The following is a 15,368-nucleotide window of genomic DNA, read 5'->3' on the forward strand; positions in this document are numbered from 1 at the left end:
CACCATGTTTTCATTGTCATTTTTTTCTAGGTAATTTTTGATTTCCTCTTCGATTTCTTCAGTGATCTCTTGGTTATTAAGTAGTGTATTGTTTAGTCTCCACGTGTTTGTATTTTTTACAGATTTGATATCTAGTCTCATAGCATTGTGGTCAGAAAAGATACTTGACACGATTTCAATTTTCTTAAATTTACCAAGGCTTGATTTGTGACCCAAGATACGATCTATCCTGGAGAATGTTCCATGAGCACTTGAGAAAAATGTGTATTCTGTTGTTTTTGGATGGAATGTCCTATAAATATCAATTAAGCCCATCTTGTTTAATGTATCATTTAAAGCTTGTGTTTCCTTATTTATTTTCATTTTGGATGATCTGTCCATTGGTGAAACTGGGGTGTTAAAGTCCCCTACTATGAATGTGTTATTGTTGATTTCCCCTTTTATGGCTGTTAGCATTTGCCTTATGTATTGATGTGCTCCTATGTTGGGTGCATAAATATTTACAATTGTTATATCTTCTTCTTGGATTGATCCCTTGATCATTATGTAGTCTCCTTCTTTGTCTCTTGTAATAGTCTTTGTTTTAAACTCTATTTTGTCTGATATGAGACTTGTTACTCCAGCTTTCTTTTGATTTCCACTTGCATGGAATATCTTTTTCCATCCCCTCACTTTCAGTCTGTATGTGTCCCTAGGTCTGAAGTGGGTCTTTTGTCGACAGCATATATATGGGTCTTGTTTTTGTTTCCATTCAGCCAGTCTATGTCTTTTGGTTGGAGCATTTAATCCATTTACATTTAAGGCACTTATAGATATATATGTTCCTATTACCGTTTTCTTTATTGTTTTGGTTTTGTTATTGTGAGTCTTTTCCTTCTCTTGTGTTTCCTGCCTAGAGAAGTTCCTTTAGAATTTGTTGTAAAGTGGGTTTGGTGGTGCTGTATTCTCTTAGCTTTTGCTTGTCTGTAAAGGTTTTAATTTATCCATCAAATCTGAATGAGATCCTTGCTGGGTAGAGTAATCTTGGTTGTAGGTTTTTGCCTTTCATCACTTTAAATATGTCCTGCCACTCCCTTCTGGCTTGCAAAGTTTCTGCTGAAAGATCAGCTGTTAACCTTATGGGGATTCCCTTGTCTGTTATTTTTCCCTTGCTGCTTTTAATATTTTTTGTTTGTATTTAATTTTTGATAGTTTGATTAATATGTGTCTTGGCGTGTTTCTCCTTGGATTTATCCTGTATGGGATTCTCTGTGCTTCCTGGACTTGATTAACTATTCCTTACCCATATTAGGGAAGTTTTCAACTATAATCTCTTCAAATATTTTCTCAGTCCCTTTCTTTTTCTCTTCTTCTTCTGGGACCTGTATAATTCGAATGTTGGTGCTAGATTCTTATACCTCACTTGTATAGAACTTATATATGATCATGGCTTGTTTTCTTCTCTGTATCCCCAACACTGTACGTTCAGAGAGTGAAACCTATCTGTGCCTTTTTGGCTCAGAGTAAGACATATTTATTGAAGGAATAAAACAAAGAGTTTTCATTGGACAATTTTAGGAATCATCAGTGGTAAAGTCTTAAGAATGGACTAGATTTCAAGAAGTGAGATGAAAAAAGATCAAAGAATCAAAGATACAATTTTCTTAAAATACCAAAAAGAGGTAGGAAAGGAAACAAACTGAATAGGTATGAAATTAGCCAGGGGACCAGGACCAACAGTTCAGAATGCATGAAGGGGAGTTTCCAGAAGAAAGAAATGGTCAACAGTGTCAAAAGTTATAAAGAAGTGAATTAGGGGGAGGAGTGAAAATGTATGACTAAACATTATCTTCAATTGTGACTTTGAAGTTCTTCCTTTTTTTTAAAATTCTCTAAGTGGTTCAAGTTTTATACTCTGATTGTGAATTTCTAAATCTCATTGGTGACACCATGTTTTATCACTGGAAACCATTTTCTTCAACATTTTACTTTTTCCTGTTTATCTTGGAACATCAGAAGAATTGACAAGTCTTTCTGCTATTATCACTTAAAAACATAGCATAATCCTATAGAAATGTTGATCAATGTCAAGTTGTCTTTCAAAATGAGTGTCTTTACCCAAATTTAACTCTTTAGTCGCCAGTGTTTTTCTTTTGGTAAGTCAAATCTCTAACTTTTAAAACATTTTCATCAGTCCCGGGATGACCAGATGATGGTTTTGTGCATCAAAAGAGCACAATCACTAGATTCTTTAAACCTTTAATATGTATCAGGAAAAATAAACAGATTTATACATCTTGTGGGTCAATATATATTCTCATATTTGTCAACATGTTAAATGTATTCCATTGAGACTTGTTTAACTAGTCACAAATTTTGGCACACATTTTTTGTTCTATAAAAGATCTTCATTCTGTTTGTTAGGGAAATTGACACTAATGATGAGAATGCTTAATAATAACAAACATAATATCAACAAAAATATATACTTGTGAGCCAGTACATTTGTGCCAGGAAATGTGCTAAACATTTTATATTTATTTCCCTCAGTGCTTACAACAATCCCACGAGGTTATTATAAATCCTTTTTGATGATGAGAAACTGAGTTTTAATACAGAAGTAAGTTTGTTAATTTGTCCATGGTTATACTATCAGTAAGTAGTAGAGCCAGGACTTCAAATCAGATCAACATATTCCAAAAGTTCTAACAGATAAGCCTTAAATCCTAGGATTTAAAATAAATGAAATAACATAAAATGTTATTAAGTATTTTAAATTAATAATTCAACGAAGGAATTTCTTGCTGCACAAAAAATCATTTAGTTTACAGAAGATTCATCATATGATTCCAATGGTGAGCCCCTCTAGGATCTTAAGATTCTGGTATATATTTCCTTGAATACCATTATATGTATATAATCTACTCACAGAGACTAAACACTCAATGATGATTAAAAAATAGTGAATTTATCTATGCCTTTATGATATAATTCAGTTAACAATTTTGACCTACCAAAATTTTTCAGTGGGTCCCCTCAATTACATGAAATGAAGTAGAATCAAATAATTAAGAAATTTTGGAACTAGAAGGGATTTTAGAAATACAGGAGTCCACTCTCATTTTACCTGTAAGAAAAGCAAGTCCCAGAAAGGTTAAGTGACTTGCTCAAAGTCATACATTGCTGGGCTTTGCTGGCATTTGGATCTAAGATGCTTGACACATTGAGGTCCTGCCAGCAATAGCACTGTTACATTTTTTTTTTCCTGTAAAAAGGCAATATCAGTAGAAAAGATATTAAAATTCAGAAATGTGACATTCAGGTTGGAAAGATATTTGTCTCCAAATTACAATTCACCATTTGACATATATATTTACTTATTTATTTTTCTTTTTTCTGTATCTCAACCACTGTAACTGCACTGTCCAATATAGTAGCCCTTTGCCACATGTGGTTATTTAAATTAAAATTAATAAAGTTAAAAATTCGATTCCTCAGTCACACTAGCCACATTTCAAGTGCTCAAAGGTCCTCAAAGTACTAGAGCTACTGCATATGACAGTGCAGATATGGAACATTTCTCTCTTCCCAGAAAGTTGTTGGGCACTGCTGCTTTAGAACGCCAGTTCCATGAGACAGGAATTCTCATTTGTTTGTTTTCTGATGTATCCCCCATGGAGAATGGTGCCTCGCAAATAGTAAACCTCAACAAATTTTTGTTGAATGACTATTTCTGAGAGTGATTTTTGTACAGCCCTATGAAGTTTCCAATCATATATATGGCAACGCATTTTTTTCGTATTGGCTTATGTCCAAAAAGGGAATATCTTTGACAAAATGGCTGTAAAATAATGAGATGCAGTTTGGCAAAAGAAGTAAACATTGTACCAAAAAGCCCGATATACTGCTAACTTAAATTGAGTAAGACAGCACAGTGTTCACTATGTAAATTTTTCTTGATTTGGGAAGGAGAATGAATTTCTTCTTTGCCAGAGATTTTGAATTTGTTAATTTCCTTTGTCCTACAAAAGGCAGAAAATAATTGGAAAAGACATATATCCCAGGACATGGTCATAATTCAAAGTCAAAAGAAAATAATATATTTTTCATTGTGTTTCACTGGATTTCAAATAATAATTTAAATACTTTAACAGTGTAATTAACACAATAGAGATTTACTACAGTCTTCTTTACGATTTCAGCTATAAGACTCCTATCATTTACTCAATGTAGAACTTAATTCTCTTTATGCAGCTGAAGTCCTTCTCATGTTTTCATATTGATATCATTAAATAAAAGTCAAATTCTACATATGAAATATTTTACAAAGACAGAATTACTGGGAAAGGACATGCTAAATAGCATTTATTCTGAAAAACAGAACATGTAAGGAAGAGTAAGTGCAGAATGTTTAAAATATAGGTACCTTGGTTATATGGGGGGGATACAGTACATTTATTTTCACTATATGAGTAAATGTCCCAACAACATGTTTTTTTTTTTTCTGCTCAAATGCTTGCTGACTTTTCCCTATCTGAAAAGTGAAGAATAGTCTTCTCAAGATTTGCCTATCCTTAACATCCATTGTTTTTCATTTTGTCATGTATAGTAAGAACTATACATTCAGTATTAACAAAGAATAATCTCATATACTGAATAACCAGAAGAATAAAATATCTGTACTCTCATTTACATATATAATTAACTAATAATGTCTTTATCCAGTCACAAATAAAATTCCTGTTCTATGCAAACTTTAAAAATACAGAAATAAAAAAAGAAATCACTCATAATCCTATCAGCCAGAAATAAAGGATAAGTCCCTTACAGTCTTTTTGGTGTGTGTGTGTGTGTGTGTGTGTGTGTGTGTGTGTGTGTGTGTGTGCATGCGCATGTTGGGGGGGGTGTGGAGTGGAAGAACTGAGTTTGTACAGTGATATATGGTAAAGGTGACATACCACACAGGTTTGTGCCTTTTTTACATTTGGTAATAGATCATAAACATTCTGTCATATCAATAAATTTAATCCTGTAACATACCTTTTAATAGCTGCATACTATTTCACCATTTGGATATACTATAATTTATTTAACCACTCATTCATCTATTATTGGACAAATATCTTCGAGACTTTCAGTAGAATGGTCAGGTGCAGTGTGCTTTTAGAATGTCAAAATCAGCTTTAGAATATAAAATGGTCAACAGCATTCACTATGTTACCTCAATTCACACACCTGTTTATAGAGTTTCAGGAATGGTGAGAAATTCCAATTCTATAGGGTCAATAAATCAATAGTTTATTCTTGGTGTCACTCATTAACAGTCTCTATATTTTTGGCTGTCTTGGTTTTCTTAGCATAGCGTTGTATGAACACTGTGAATTTTTCAGATTAAACATTTTATCTATGAGAAGGATAAAGACCTCCAGTTTATGGATACTTCAACACCACCAACCTATTCTGACAGTTGAACCAATTCCGGTGTAATTTCTATATTTCATGTGTTCTCTCATAGATATTTATTCTTTGCAACATTGCAGATTTTTGTAATTTTACTTTGCTTTCATAATTTTAGATACTATTACCCTTTCTTGCATTTTTTGGGCATAGTGATTTGATACCATGCCCCAAATACCCAGTCCATAAATATATAAACAGTATAAGTAAGCCATTGTGGATTTAGTTCAGACCCATGAAAACCAAATCAGAAGTACTTAAAAATTATAGTCTAATCATTAGTAATTATAAATTCTGGAGAAGCTGTTTATTAAAGGATTGTCTTTTACATATTCAAAATGACTAGTCAACACCACTGAAGAAGTTAATAGCATACTTTTTATTTTCTTAGATACAATATACCAATAAAAGAAAATTTTATTAGTTTATGATCATTTAAAATAGACTAAATAAAAACTTTAACATTTGTTTTTATATACATCATTCCAATTAATCACAAAAATAGCTTTTCCAATTCTACTTTAATGACTACATAATGAAATTGAAGAAATGTTTTGTTGTTTGAAAAGGTCATGCTACTAAATAGTTAATAGTGTAAACATTGTTTTAGGAAATATTTAACAGTTTGCTCAAAATTCTTTAAAAAATAGTATAAATGTAAATTATTATAAATTTGAAAGACAGATGTTTGGATTAATGAAGCTTAACTATATATGGGGAGGGGGGCAAAAAAGGGCCACTCATAGAAGAGTACAATTATTTTAAAATATACTTAGGTAAAGACTGTTTAAAACTCTTGAGGAGAAAGAACCTGTATCATAACTCTTTATTACCTTTAACTTTTTAATTGCCTCTTTTAAAAATCCAAAGGTTGTTGTTCTTAAAAAATTTTTCAAACAACCTAGATTTACAATTCCACATTTCTACCACTAACCCATTCTTCCTAAAAGTGTCTTTCATTTTGTCAATTTCTTTAGGTGTGGAACTTAGTATCTTATACATAGCAGGCATTTCAACACTGTCAAATGGATGCAATTACAATAACTCTATGAGATTTTCATTATTCATATGCAATAAATGGAATCAGAAAAATTCTCACATGCTTGTACAAGAAATTCACATTTCCCTAATGGAGATTTTCACAAACCTCTTATATCTACAAAATACATAAATCTATGAATGGTATGTCTGAAACACCATGAAGACTGCAATGAAAGATACAACTTTCTGTCCTTAGAAAAGGAAATTTAAAAGACTCAGGCACCTATAAGCAGATCTGACTGTCAATACATATAGGTTCACCCACAGAGAAAATAAAACTCCCATATGTTGAAACCCTTGGCATCCATGCACTTCTTTTTCCTATTTCATGCCATGTTTCCCTGGCCCTATGTACCGAATGCATTTTCAGTCTGAAGGAGAAAACTCCTCCAGCTGCTAACGTGAGGACTTCTAGCCCTGTAACCATGAGATGACCCAGCACTGCTGCCTGCTTAGAGTTCTCCCCTGGGGGTGGATGTGGGTGCTGGCACTCTTTGCTGTGCATTAGAAGCAGAGAACACCAGCAATTGGGACACTTCAAGGACACTGCATAATTTCAATAAGAGTTAGGAGAGGAGAAGGAAAACTCCATTTCTATCAAATGTACTATCAAAGTAAGCACAGCTTTCTTGTTCCATTTTTTGGTCAGGAAGGAAGTGGAAATTTTTAAAAAATGAAAAAGATTTTATTGTGATAAAAATAATAAACCAGGGTTTACTTTAAATCTGGGAAAATGATGTATACAAAAACAAAGAAAGTGACAAAACAATCATCTTGACATTAATATTCCATATGGTTAAGCATTTAATTTCTTCTTGTGTTACTTATATATGTATATATATACACACACATGCACGTTGTCTCTATTCTAAACCTAAACTATAAGCTACCTGCAAGTAAAAATTGTGCTTTATTCTCTTTAGCAAATAAGTATTTATGTTATTGATAAACTATCTGAGGACGAAAGTCTGTGAAATCGCAGAGCTCTTGTAGATAAAGATAGTTGGATGATCTACTATTAACTATTAATAGATCTAACCCTTCTAGAAGCAGCTAATTATATGCTTGATATGCCACTATAATTGGGCAAAATTGGTATGTTACAGCCATGTTATTGTAACTATATAATATAAAAATAAGCTTAAGTATGTTCATAGAAAATTTTATTGCCATCCTTCACAGTATAATCTGCATTTACCAAAATTATATATATTTTGAAAGGTAGCTTCAAAGTATATGGTAGACTCCAAGGGTCAGCAAACTTTTTTCTGTTAAGATCTAGACAGTAAATATTTCAGGGTTGCAGGCCACCTATGGTCTCCATCATGATCACTCAAATCTGCTATTGCAGTGTAAAAGAAGCCATAGACAATACATAAATGAATGAATGTGGCAGCGTTCCAATAAAATTTTATTTACAAAAAGTCAGCCAAACTATGGGCTATAGTTTGCCAACCCTTAATGTAGGTTATACATCACTAGAAGTAGCATAAAATGGGATGCAGAATAATTTAACATTTTTATAGGAGAGAAATATGTGACATTTTCAAGATCTTTATTGACTCTTAAAAAAAAAAACGCAACAAAAAACCACCAAACTTAAATAGCACACACAAATCTTACCTGGTTAGGTATCCTCAGTGGGGGCCTTGGACCTCCAGGGTACCGAGGTGACATAAAAGGCTATTGAAGTAAAACAAACAAATAAACAAAACAAAAAAACAATGTAAAATACAGATCTGAAAATAAACTGCTTTTAAGAATTTTTGAATTATACAAAACATAAATCAAATTTACTTATGTGGCTGATTTCAGTAGAATAAAAGCTTTTAACAAAAATTACCATCCTATTTTTTACTTTGTAGAATATCTGGAAAAATTCCAAAGAAATCATAAAAAAATCGAAGATGATTAAGTAACTAGCAAAAAAAAATTTTAATGCTATCTAATTGGCAAAAAGTAAGACTAAGAAATTTAGGCAATTGAATCTTAGTAAAGACTTCAGGAAGAGGATCACTGGCTACATTATTATACAAACTGGATTCTGAATTACCCAATTCAGTTATCACTTTCCTCTAATAATTTTGACTGAATTACCCAATTCGGTTATAATTTTCCTCTAATAATTTTAAAGTTGCCAAATTTCTTCATCTTTTCTTTTGTAGTTCCATTTAAAATGGTAAAGAAATTTCTTTTCCAAGGGACATTTGTGGTTAGGAGAGCTTTGGCTTTCTTTCATTAAGGGTTTGTTATAATTCAAAATCGATTATACATTTTAAAATTGAAATTTCTTTGCATATTTTGAGCCTAGCAGACTATGAGGTGTGTACTTTTTTTAATAACCATTTTTTATTGAAGTATAATTAACAATGTTGCATTAGTTTCAGGTGTACAGCAAAGTGATTCCATTATATATATACATATACACACACAGACATATATATATATATATATATATATAAAAATATAGACACATATATATATATTCTTTTTTTAAAAATTTTTATTGGAGTATAGTTGATTTACAATGTTGTGGTAGTTTCAGGTGCACAGCAAAGTGAATCTGTTATACATATACATATATCCACTCTTTTTTAAGATTCTTTTCCTATATAGCCCATTACAGCGTATTTAGTAGAGTCCCTGTGCTATACAGTAAGTCCGTATTAGTTATCTATTTTTTTTTACATCTTTATTGGAGTATAATTGCTTTACAATGGTGTGTTAGTTTCTGCTTTATAACAAAGTGAATCAGTTATATATATACATATGTTCTCATATCTCTTCTCTCTTGCGTCTCCCTCCCTCCCACTATTCTTTTTCATATTATTTTCCATTATAGGTTATTACAAAATATTGAATATAGTTCCCTGTGCTATATAGCAAGTCCTGGTTGTTTATCTATTTTATATATAGTAGTGTGTATATGTTATATTTTAAATTTATTTCCTCTTGTATGCCCTCCTCCAGAAGTCCAGAAGAAAAAAAATGGCCTTATATTAAAACTCAAGTCAATTTATCTTGTTAGATGAATCAGAGGCTGCTAAGATGTGCTGATTCTGTCAGTCCTGAAACTGTCTGAAAAATATGCTAAAAGTATCATTTAGTGATTGTCCAATGATGAGTGGAAGGAGAATATTTTTGATCACTCAGATTTGGGCACAATTTTTATTTTTAAGTTTATTCCTAAAATTATTCAAAATTCCATTTTTATAGAAAAATATAATTTTAATTATAATACATAATTACATGTAATATAAGCAAATTATCAACTCTAAAGGGTTGAATATTAAGTAAAATATTAAGAATGAATTAATATAAATTAAGAATCAATTTACCAAAGGCTTGGGCAAGCCAAATCTATAGTACTTTACATAATTAAATTCCACATTTATAATGAATTTTCTAAAAATATTTTTAGAAATTAGGCTGCAGTTCTAGGGCTATTTTAAAAGCAGCAGCTGAAAAATAAAATTCTAGCAAATTTATGTGCTATAGACTTTTCTATAATATCTTTTGGAGGGTCTGACAAACCAACAAGAAGAACTTTAGAATTAAACAATTTGAGTTTTTACTTGCTGTGTTCTTATATGTTAACATATTCCTAGGAGATCATTTTAAATGGACAGAAACAGTAGATTATTCAGGTAATAGTGTCACCTTCAGCTGATAAAACTTAAGTGGATTTTCCAGTTTAAACATTTAAAAAATGTTTAGTTTTCACACATTTGATTAAAGTTGACTCTCATCATTTCTGAAGCTCTAAATTGGATTAATTAGTTAACTATACTGTCAACTGGGAAGCTCATCCCAAAACTCACACTCCCTCTGCTACTTTTCTAACCACCTAATTTCGTTTATGAAACTGTCTTATAAATTCTGGACTCACTTAAAAAATTTAATTAAATATCGTGTCATTGATTTTGGAATGGTTGCCTTTCTTTCACAAAGTGATGTTTTATGACATAGTCACTAAGCCCAAGTACAATATCAATTTAGTGTTTGAGACATGGAGACATAAAAATAGGTTACTGATAATTCCTGTCTATAATAAAATCACTTCAAAATGGAATACAAGGTAGAAAGTATTAAAACACTACTAAATACTGATAACCTTGAAATGTACCTTATTTGAAACAGGGCATTTGAGATTTGTATGTTCCTCTGAATGTAAAATAATGTAATAGTGTTAATATAAATGGACTATTTGAAAAGAGAAAATTTTTCTCTAATCAATGGCATTGTGAATAAATGTATTTTAACAGGACTGTTGTATTCTCCTATCTGACCATGAGGCCCCATCAAGGGACTACTAAGAGGGAGAGGCAGTGCATGTGGTAGTTGCGAACCTGTAGTCCCCTATGGAATAAGATTGCGAGAGAGAAAGAGTCTCTTTTTAATTTATTTCCTCTTGTTTGCCCTCCTCCAGAAGTTCAAAAATTTTTTTAGCCAAAAAAAAAGGAAGAAAACCACTTCTATTTATCAATCTATAGCTATACAATTAAAGCAAAAAATAACAAAAATCTAGTTAGTTTAGATAAAAAACGACTACTTTTCCCTAAAATATAAACATTATTATGGTTAAAGCATTTTAATATCAAATTAGTGCTGTTATAAGCTCTTAATATTCAGATTGATTCTTAAGATATCCGGTTAACCACCTAGGTCCTCAGCTGCCTACTTGTTGAGGTATAGCCACAGCAACAGAACCCAAAAGAGTTTTCATGTTAGCAAATGAGAATATTCTACTAATATTCTGTATTTCACTATTCAGAAGTCAATTTGCTTTCAAGTATAATTTAAGGTATTACAACAAGTTTAAATTCTTTTATGGTAAAATGCTAATCTAAGAGATTACATACTGATATTATAAAGTATACTTACTGATATTATAAAGTACATCTATCGACAGACCTTCAGTACTCTCTGCGTTGATAACCTGGGAAGAACAGGTTCCTCAAAAGAGCCCTTAGCTATGAAAGTATACTTACTCATAATACTTGGGGAAAATTTTTTTAATAGTTTGGGCATCAAAATATGTGCTTGAGGGTGTCAGAATGATGAATCAATATTTTAAATGGAAAAAGCCTTCCCCTTGAAAAATGGGCTAAAAAGTTATTTATAATGTGTGTGGACAAAACATTTGACTGGGAGTCAAAGGCCTGGATTCTAGTTTTTGCACCACCACTAATTAGCAGCCTAAATTAAAAGCCTTTAGGGCTTTAGTTTTCCCAACCTTAAAATGAGAGAGTTGGACAAGATGATCTCAGCAGTCTCTTGGGAAATAATAATTTAAAACCCCCATGATACTGAATGTCAATATTATGACATGGTATGAGTGTGTTTCGTGTTTGGTAATTGCAATCATTGTTGGTTTTGTTGTGGTCATCCATTTACAATGCTTGGTGTCAGTTTATTTACCTCTTGTAAAAATAAAATACACTGTGTGTGTGAAAAAAATAAAAAAACAAAAACAAAAACAAAAAAATATTAATGCTAGTAGAATAGGTAGTTTAACTCTACAATTTCCAGTTACTTGGAATATTTTTACTTCTTTTTAATATTTCATAAAAGGCCATTTAAAATATAGTTTATACTAATTTGTATTATTTCCTAATTTTGAATCTGCATCCACATAGTGGTCAATTGGTATAATAAAGAATAATACTTGATTCTTTAAAAAAAAAAAAAAAACCATGATTCCATGTTAATTATTTCCAGCATTACCCTTAAGTATAAAGATTAGCATACTGTAAATAGCTATAAATATTTGAAGTGTGTGTGGGTGATATCAGTCTATGTTCCTAAGGCACAAGCTATCTTTATCAAGGAGCTAGAGAAGCTTATTCCCATGCTTTCCAGAAAAAAAGAAAAACTTAGGTAAAGAAAAAAAATACTCCAACAATGATGCCCTTTGTTCAGATCAAAGGCCAATAGAATAAAAAAGCTGCACTTACTGATTAAAAGGCATGCTAGAGATTTGTTCATTCAACAAATATTTATTAGGCACCCACAAAGGCACTGTTCTAGATGGTGGGACATCATCAGTGAACAAAGCAGATGAAGATCACTGCCCTCTGCTTAGGATTTTTCAAGGTTCACAGTCTTGTAATTAATAGGAGAAACAATGTTCTGGAAAAACTATTTTCTACAGTCCACTAATCTGGAAGAAATAAAATATTCTCTTCACCAAATGGCAAATATCAATGAAAACCCAAAGAAAATAATATTTCAACCTGGTGCCTTCCCTCAGAAGTCATATTACATCATCCCTACTTGACAGAACATGTAGTGCTATGAATGACTAAAAATCAAGGCTAGGCTTTTAAAAAAGTTTTCCAAATTAGGCAAAACTCATGGACAAAGGTTCTTTATAATACACAAGATAAACTGAGTAGCACAGTTAGTACCCTGACATATGGAAATACATTTATAGGCATAAATTCTCATTTCTACATGTTTCAGTTATCTACTTAGAATGAATGGGATAAACCAAAGTGCAAGCAATAAAAACGTATACAAAGACAGAAAATCAATAAATATTTGATGACTAAATGAAAGGAAAAAAACTCTAATAGAAATATAAACTAAATGTCCAGCCCATTTCCTCCAAGTAGTCTTTTAGAGAAAAAAATCACACTCATTTAGAATCATAATTTATTTCAGAATGAACATCATTCAGTCTTAAAGGATTATTATTTTCCATTATATCAAGAATTATTCATGAAATATTAAACTTCTGCTTTCCTAAAAGAGAGATTTTCCTTTATTCTTTGCCATTTCTGCTAGTGGAAAGTAGTAGTCTCCCTCTTCTTATTTCATCTTCATAAACTGTTAGTGCTTTATCTCAATTCTCTAAGATTTAGAAGGAAGAAGTTCTTTCTCATCTTTCCTTCTCTGAAGATCCCAGACCCCACCAATGGAATTATTTTATAAATAATTTACCCATTCTGAAATTACAGGTGATAAGAACCATTTAAAGCCCTAACTTCTTTTCACATATATATATGATCAAACTGTACGTCTTAAATGACACATTGCTCAAATGTTAACTTTACTAATATTTTCTAACATTTTAATAGTTTCCAGAAAGCATAAATACGATTTATCAATACCACAATTTTTCTTGAGATAACTCAGTATTCTCCTTTCTATGCCAAGTAAACATCTACTAATCCTCCAGGGGCCGGAATGTCACTTCCTCTTTAAGGAGTCTCTATAGGCTCCTTTCCCTCCATTTCCTGAGCACACTATTCTCATAGAGGATTCAGCACACTGCAGCGTAATGTGTGCCTTGATATGAAGGGAACCCACTTCAGAGGAAAGGACATGAAACCAGATCAGAACAAGTACCTTAATGTTATGGTAATCAATCCATAAAATAAAACTGATATTTCTAAGAATCCTTAAAATTGATGGCAGCAGTGTATAAATCACCCTATATCTTATTTTAAAGATTTCAACATGGCTTTAGAAACTCTTTAAATCTTGGTCTTTAAGAGCAGGTTGATAATAAAGAAAATTTAAAATCACTAAAAAGTAAAATCTTCTTTAAAATGCCAATTTTATACTTAAGTATTTTCTATATACTACATTTTATTTTATTTAGGACAAATTTAGAACAAATCAATGATGAAAAGAATAATACTAAGTTCTTTAGAATGAACAAATGTAACATTTAGGACAGTTTACATTCTGAAAATTTAGAAGTCTGAGATATGTTCTACAATTTAAAGTAACTGAACTTTCTCGAGTACAAAACTGTTCCTGTGAAATTTGCTTCTATTTTTGAAAAAACAGTAGTTTTTAAATGACATAGAAATACACAATTACCAAGTTTGAGAAAACATGAACTTACAAAACAGTCTAAAAAAGAAATACACACTTAAAAAAATGACTTCACAAAACTACTCAAGTGAAGTTTTTACAAGTTCTATATTGTACAATTATAATAAAATCTGACTTATAGAATTTTATTCCAATATACCTTTTTGACACATTTTACAGCAAAAAGTTTGTAGAGTTAACTAGGTCAACCTCCTTATTTTATGTAAAGGAAAACCAAAGACCAAATTCCTTAACTGCCACTTTAGTTTTCTTAGAGCTATATAACATCCGACTATAGTAATACCTTTATAGAATAAAGGCAGGTACACATACTTCATTCTTATGACTAACTGACCATAAATAAATTGCCTGACTTGGCATTTCCTCCTAGGCACCCCCAGCAACCTTGCAACCATTCACTTAATGTAGAATTCTTTACCTTTGTTACCACGCAACCATGAAAAGCTGAAAAGACAGTGGTATTTCAGGTAATCAAGTTAATTTGCACATAAAACACTAATTAGCATGTGCTCTTGATTCACCAGATGAAAAGAAATTCAACAACTGAAATATAAAATAAATTTAGTAAGCTCTATCTCTCTCTTCTTGAATATTTTTGGTAGAGTTTTGATAATGTATGTTGTCTTTAGTTCATTTATTTTTGTTTTTAAGTCAAATACTGGAAGGGAATAGAAGATGGGTTAGGAATGGTGGTACATGGATGTGGTATTATTAGAAGAGTATTATGATTGTAATCAAGCTGTTCATTATAATGTGACAACTTGTAATGAGGTTCTGGAGGAAGGGAAGGAAGCAGTTAGCACATTCTAAGAGAGAATGTACAGAGTCGCATTCAATAAATACTTGGCTGTTTCCATAGCTGGGTCATTGATTGAGTGAGTGAACAACATTGAGGGAAGACTCTATAAACCAGCAAAAGGTGTAATAAAGTTTGGTTCTCTTGTATAAAATCTCACCTGGCCAATTTATGTGTCTTGTTAAAAATAGGTAGCATCTATTGATATTGCAAAGGGTAAGGCACAGTTCTGGCATAGTGTATCTGG

The 15,368-nt window shown here is 31.6% G+C and overlaps 1 protein-coding gene across 3 annotated transcripts in view; it reads right to left on the reverse strand.

The window, feature by feature from the left end:
* The window catches only part of SSBP2 (single stranded DNA binding protein 2), a gene marked incomplete at its 3' end in the record, with an annotated part of 297,670 nt that overhangs the window by 60,425 nt on the left and 221,877 nt on the right, over positions 1 to 15,368 (reverse strand). For all 3 annotated transcript variants that reach the window (XM_082651181.1, XM_082651180.1, XM_082651179.1), the window contains exon 6: positions 8,101 to 8,160. In XM_082651181.1, the coding sequence (XP_082507307.1) occupies positions 8,101 to 8,160 (60 nt within the window). The remainder of the gene's footprint in view (positions 1 to 8,100; positions 8,161 to 15,368) is intronic.

Source organism: Grampus griseus (assembly GCF_964374135.1).
Source record: "Grampus griseus genome assembly, chromosome: 3".
Taxonomy (NCBI): domain Eukaryota; kingdom Metazoa; phylum Chordata; class Mammalia; order Artiodactyla; family Delphinidae; genus Grampus; species Grampus griseus.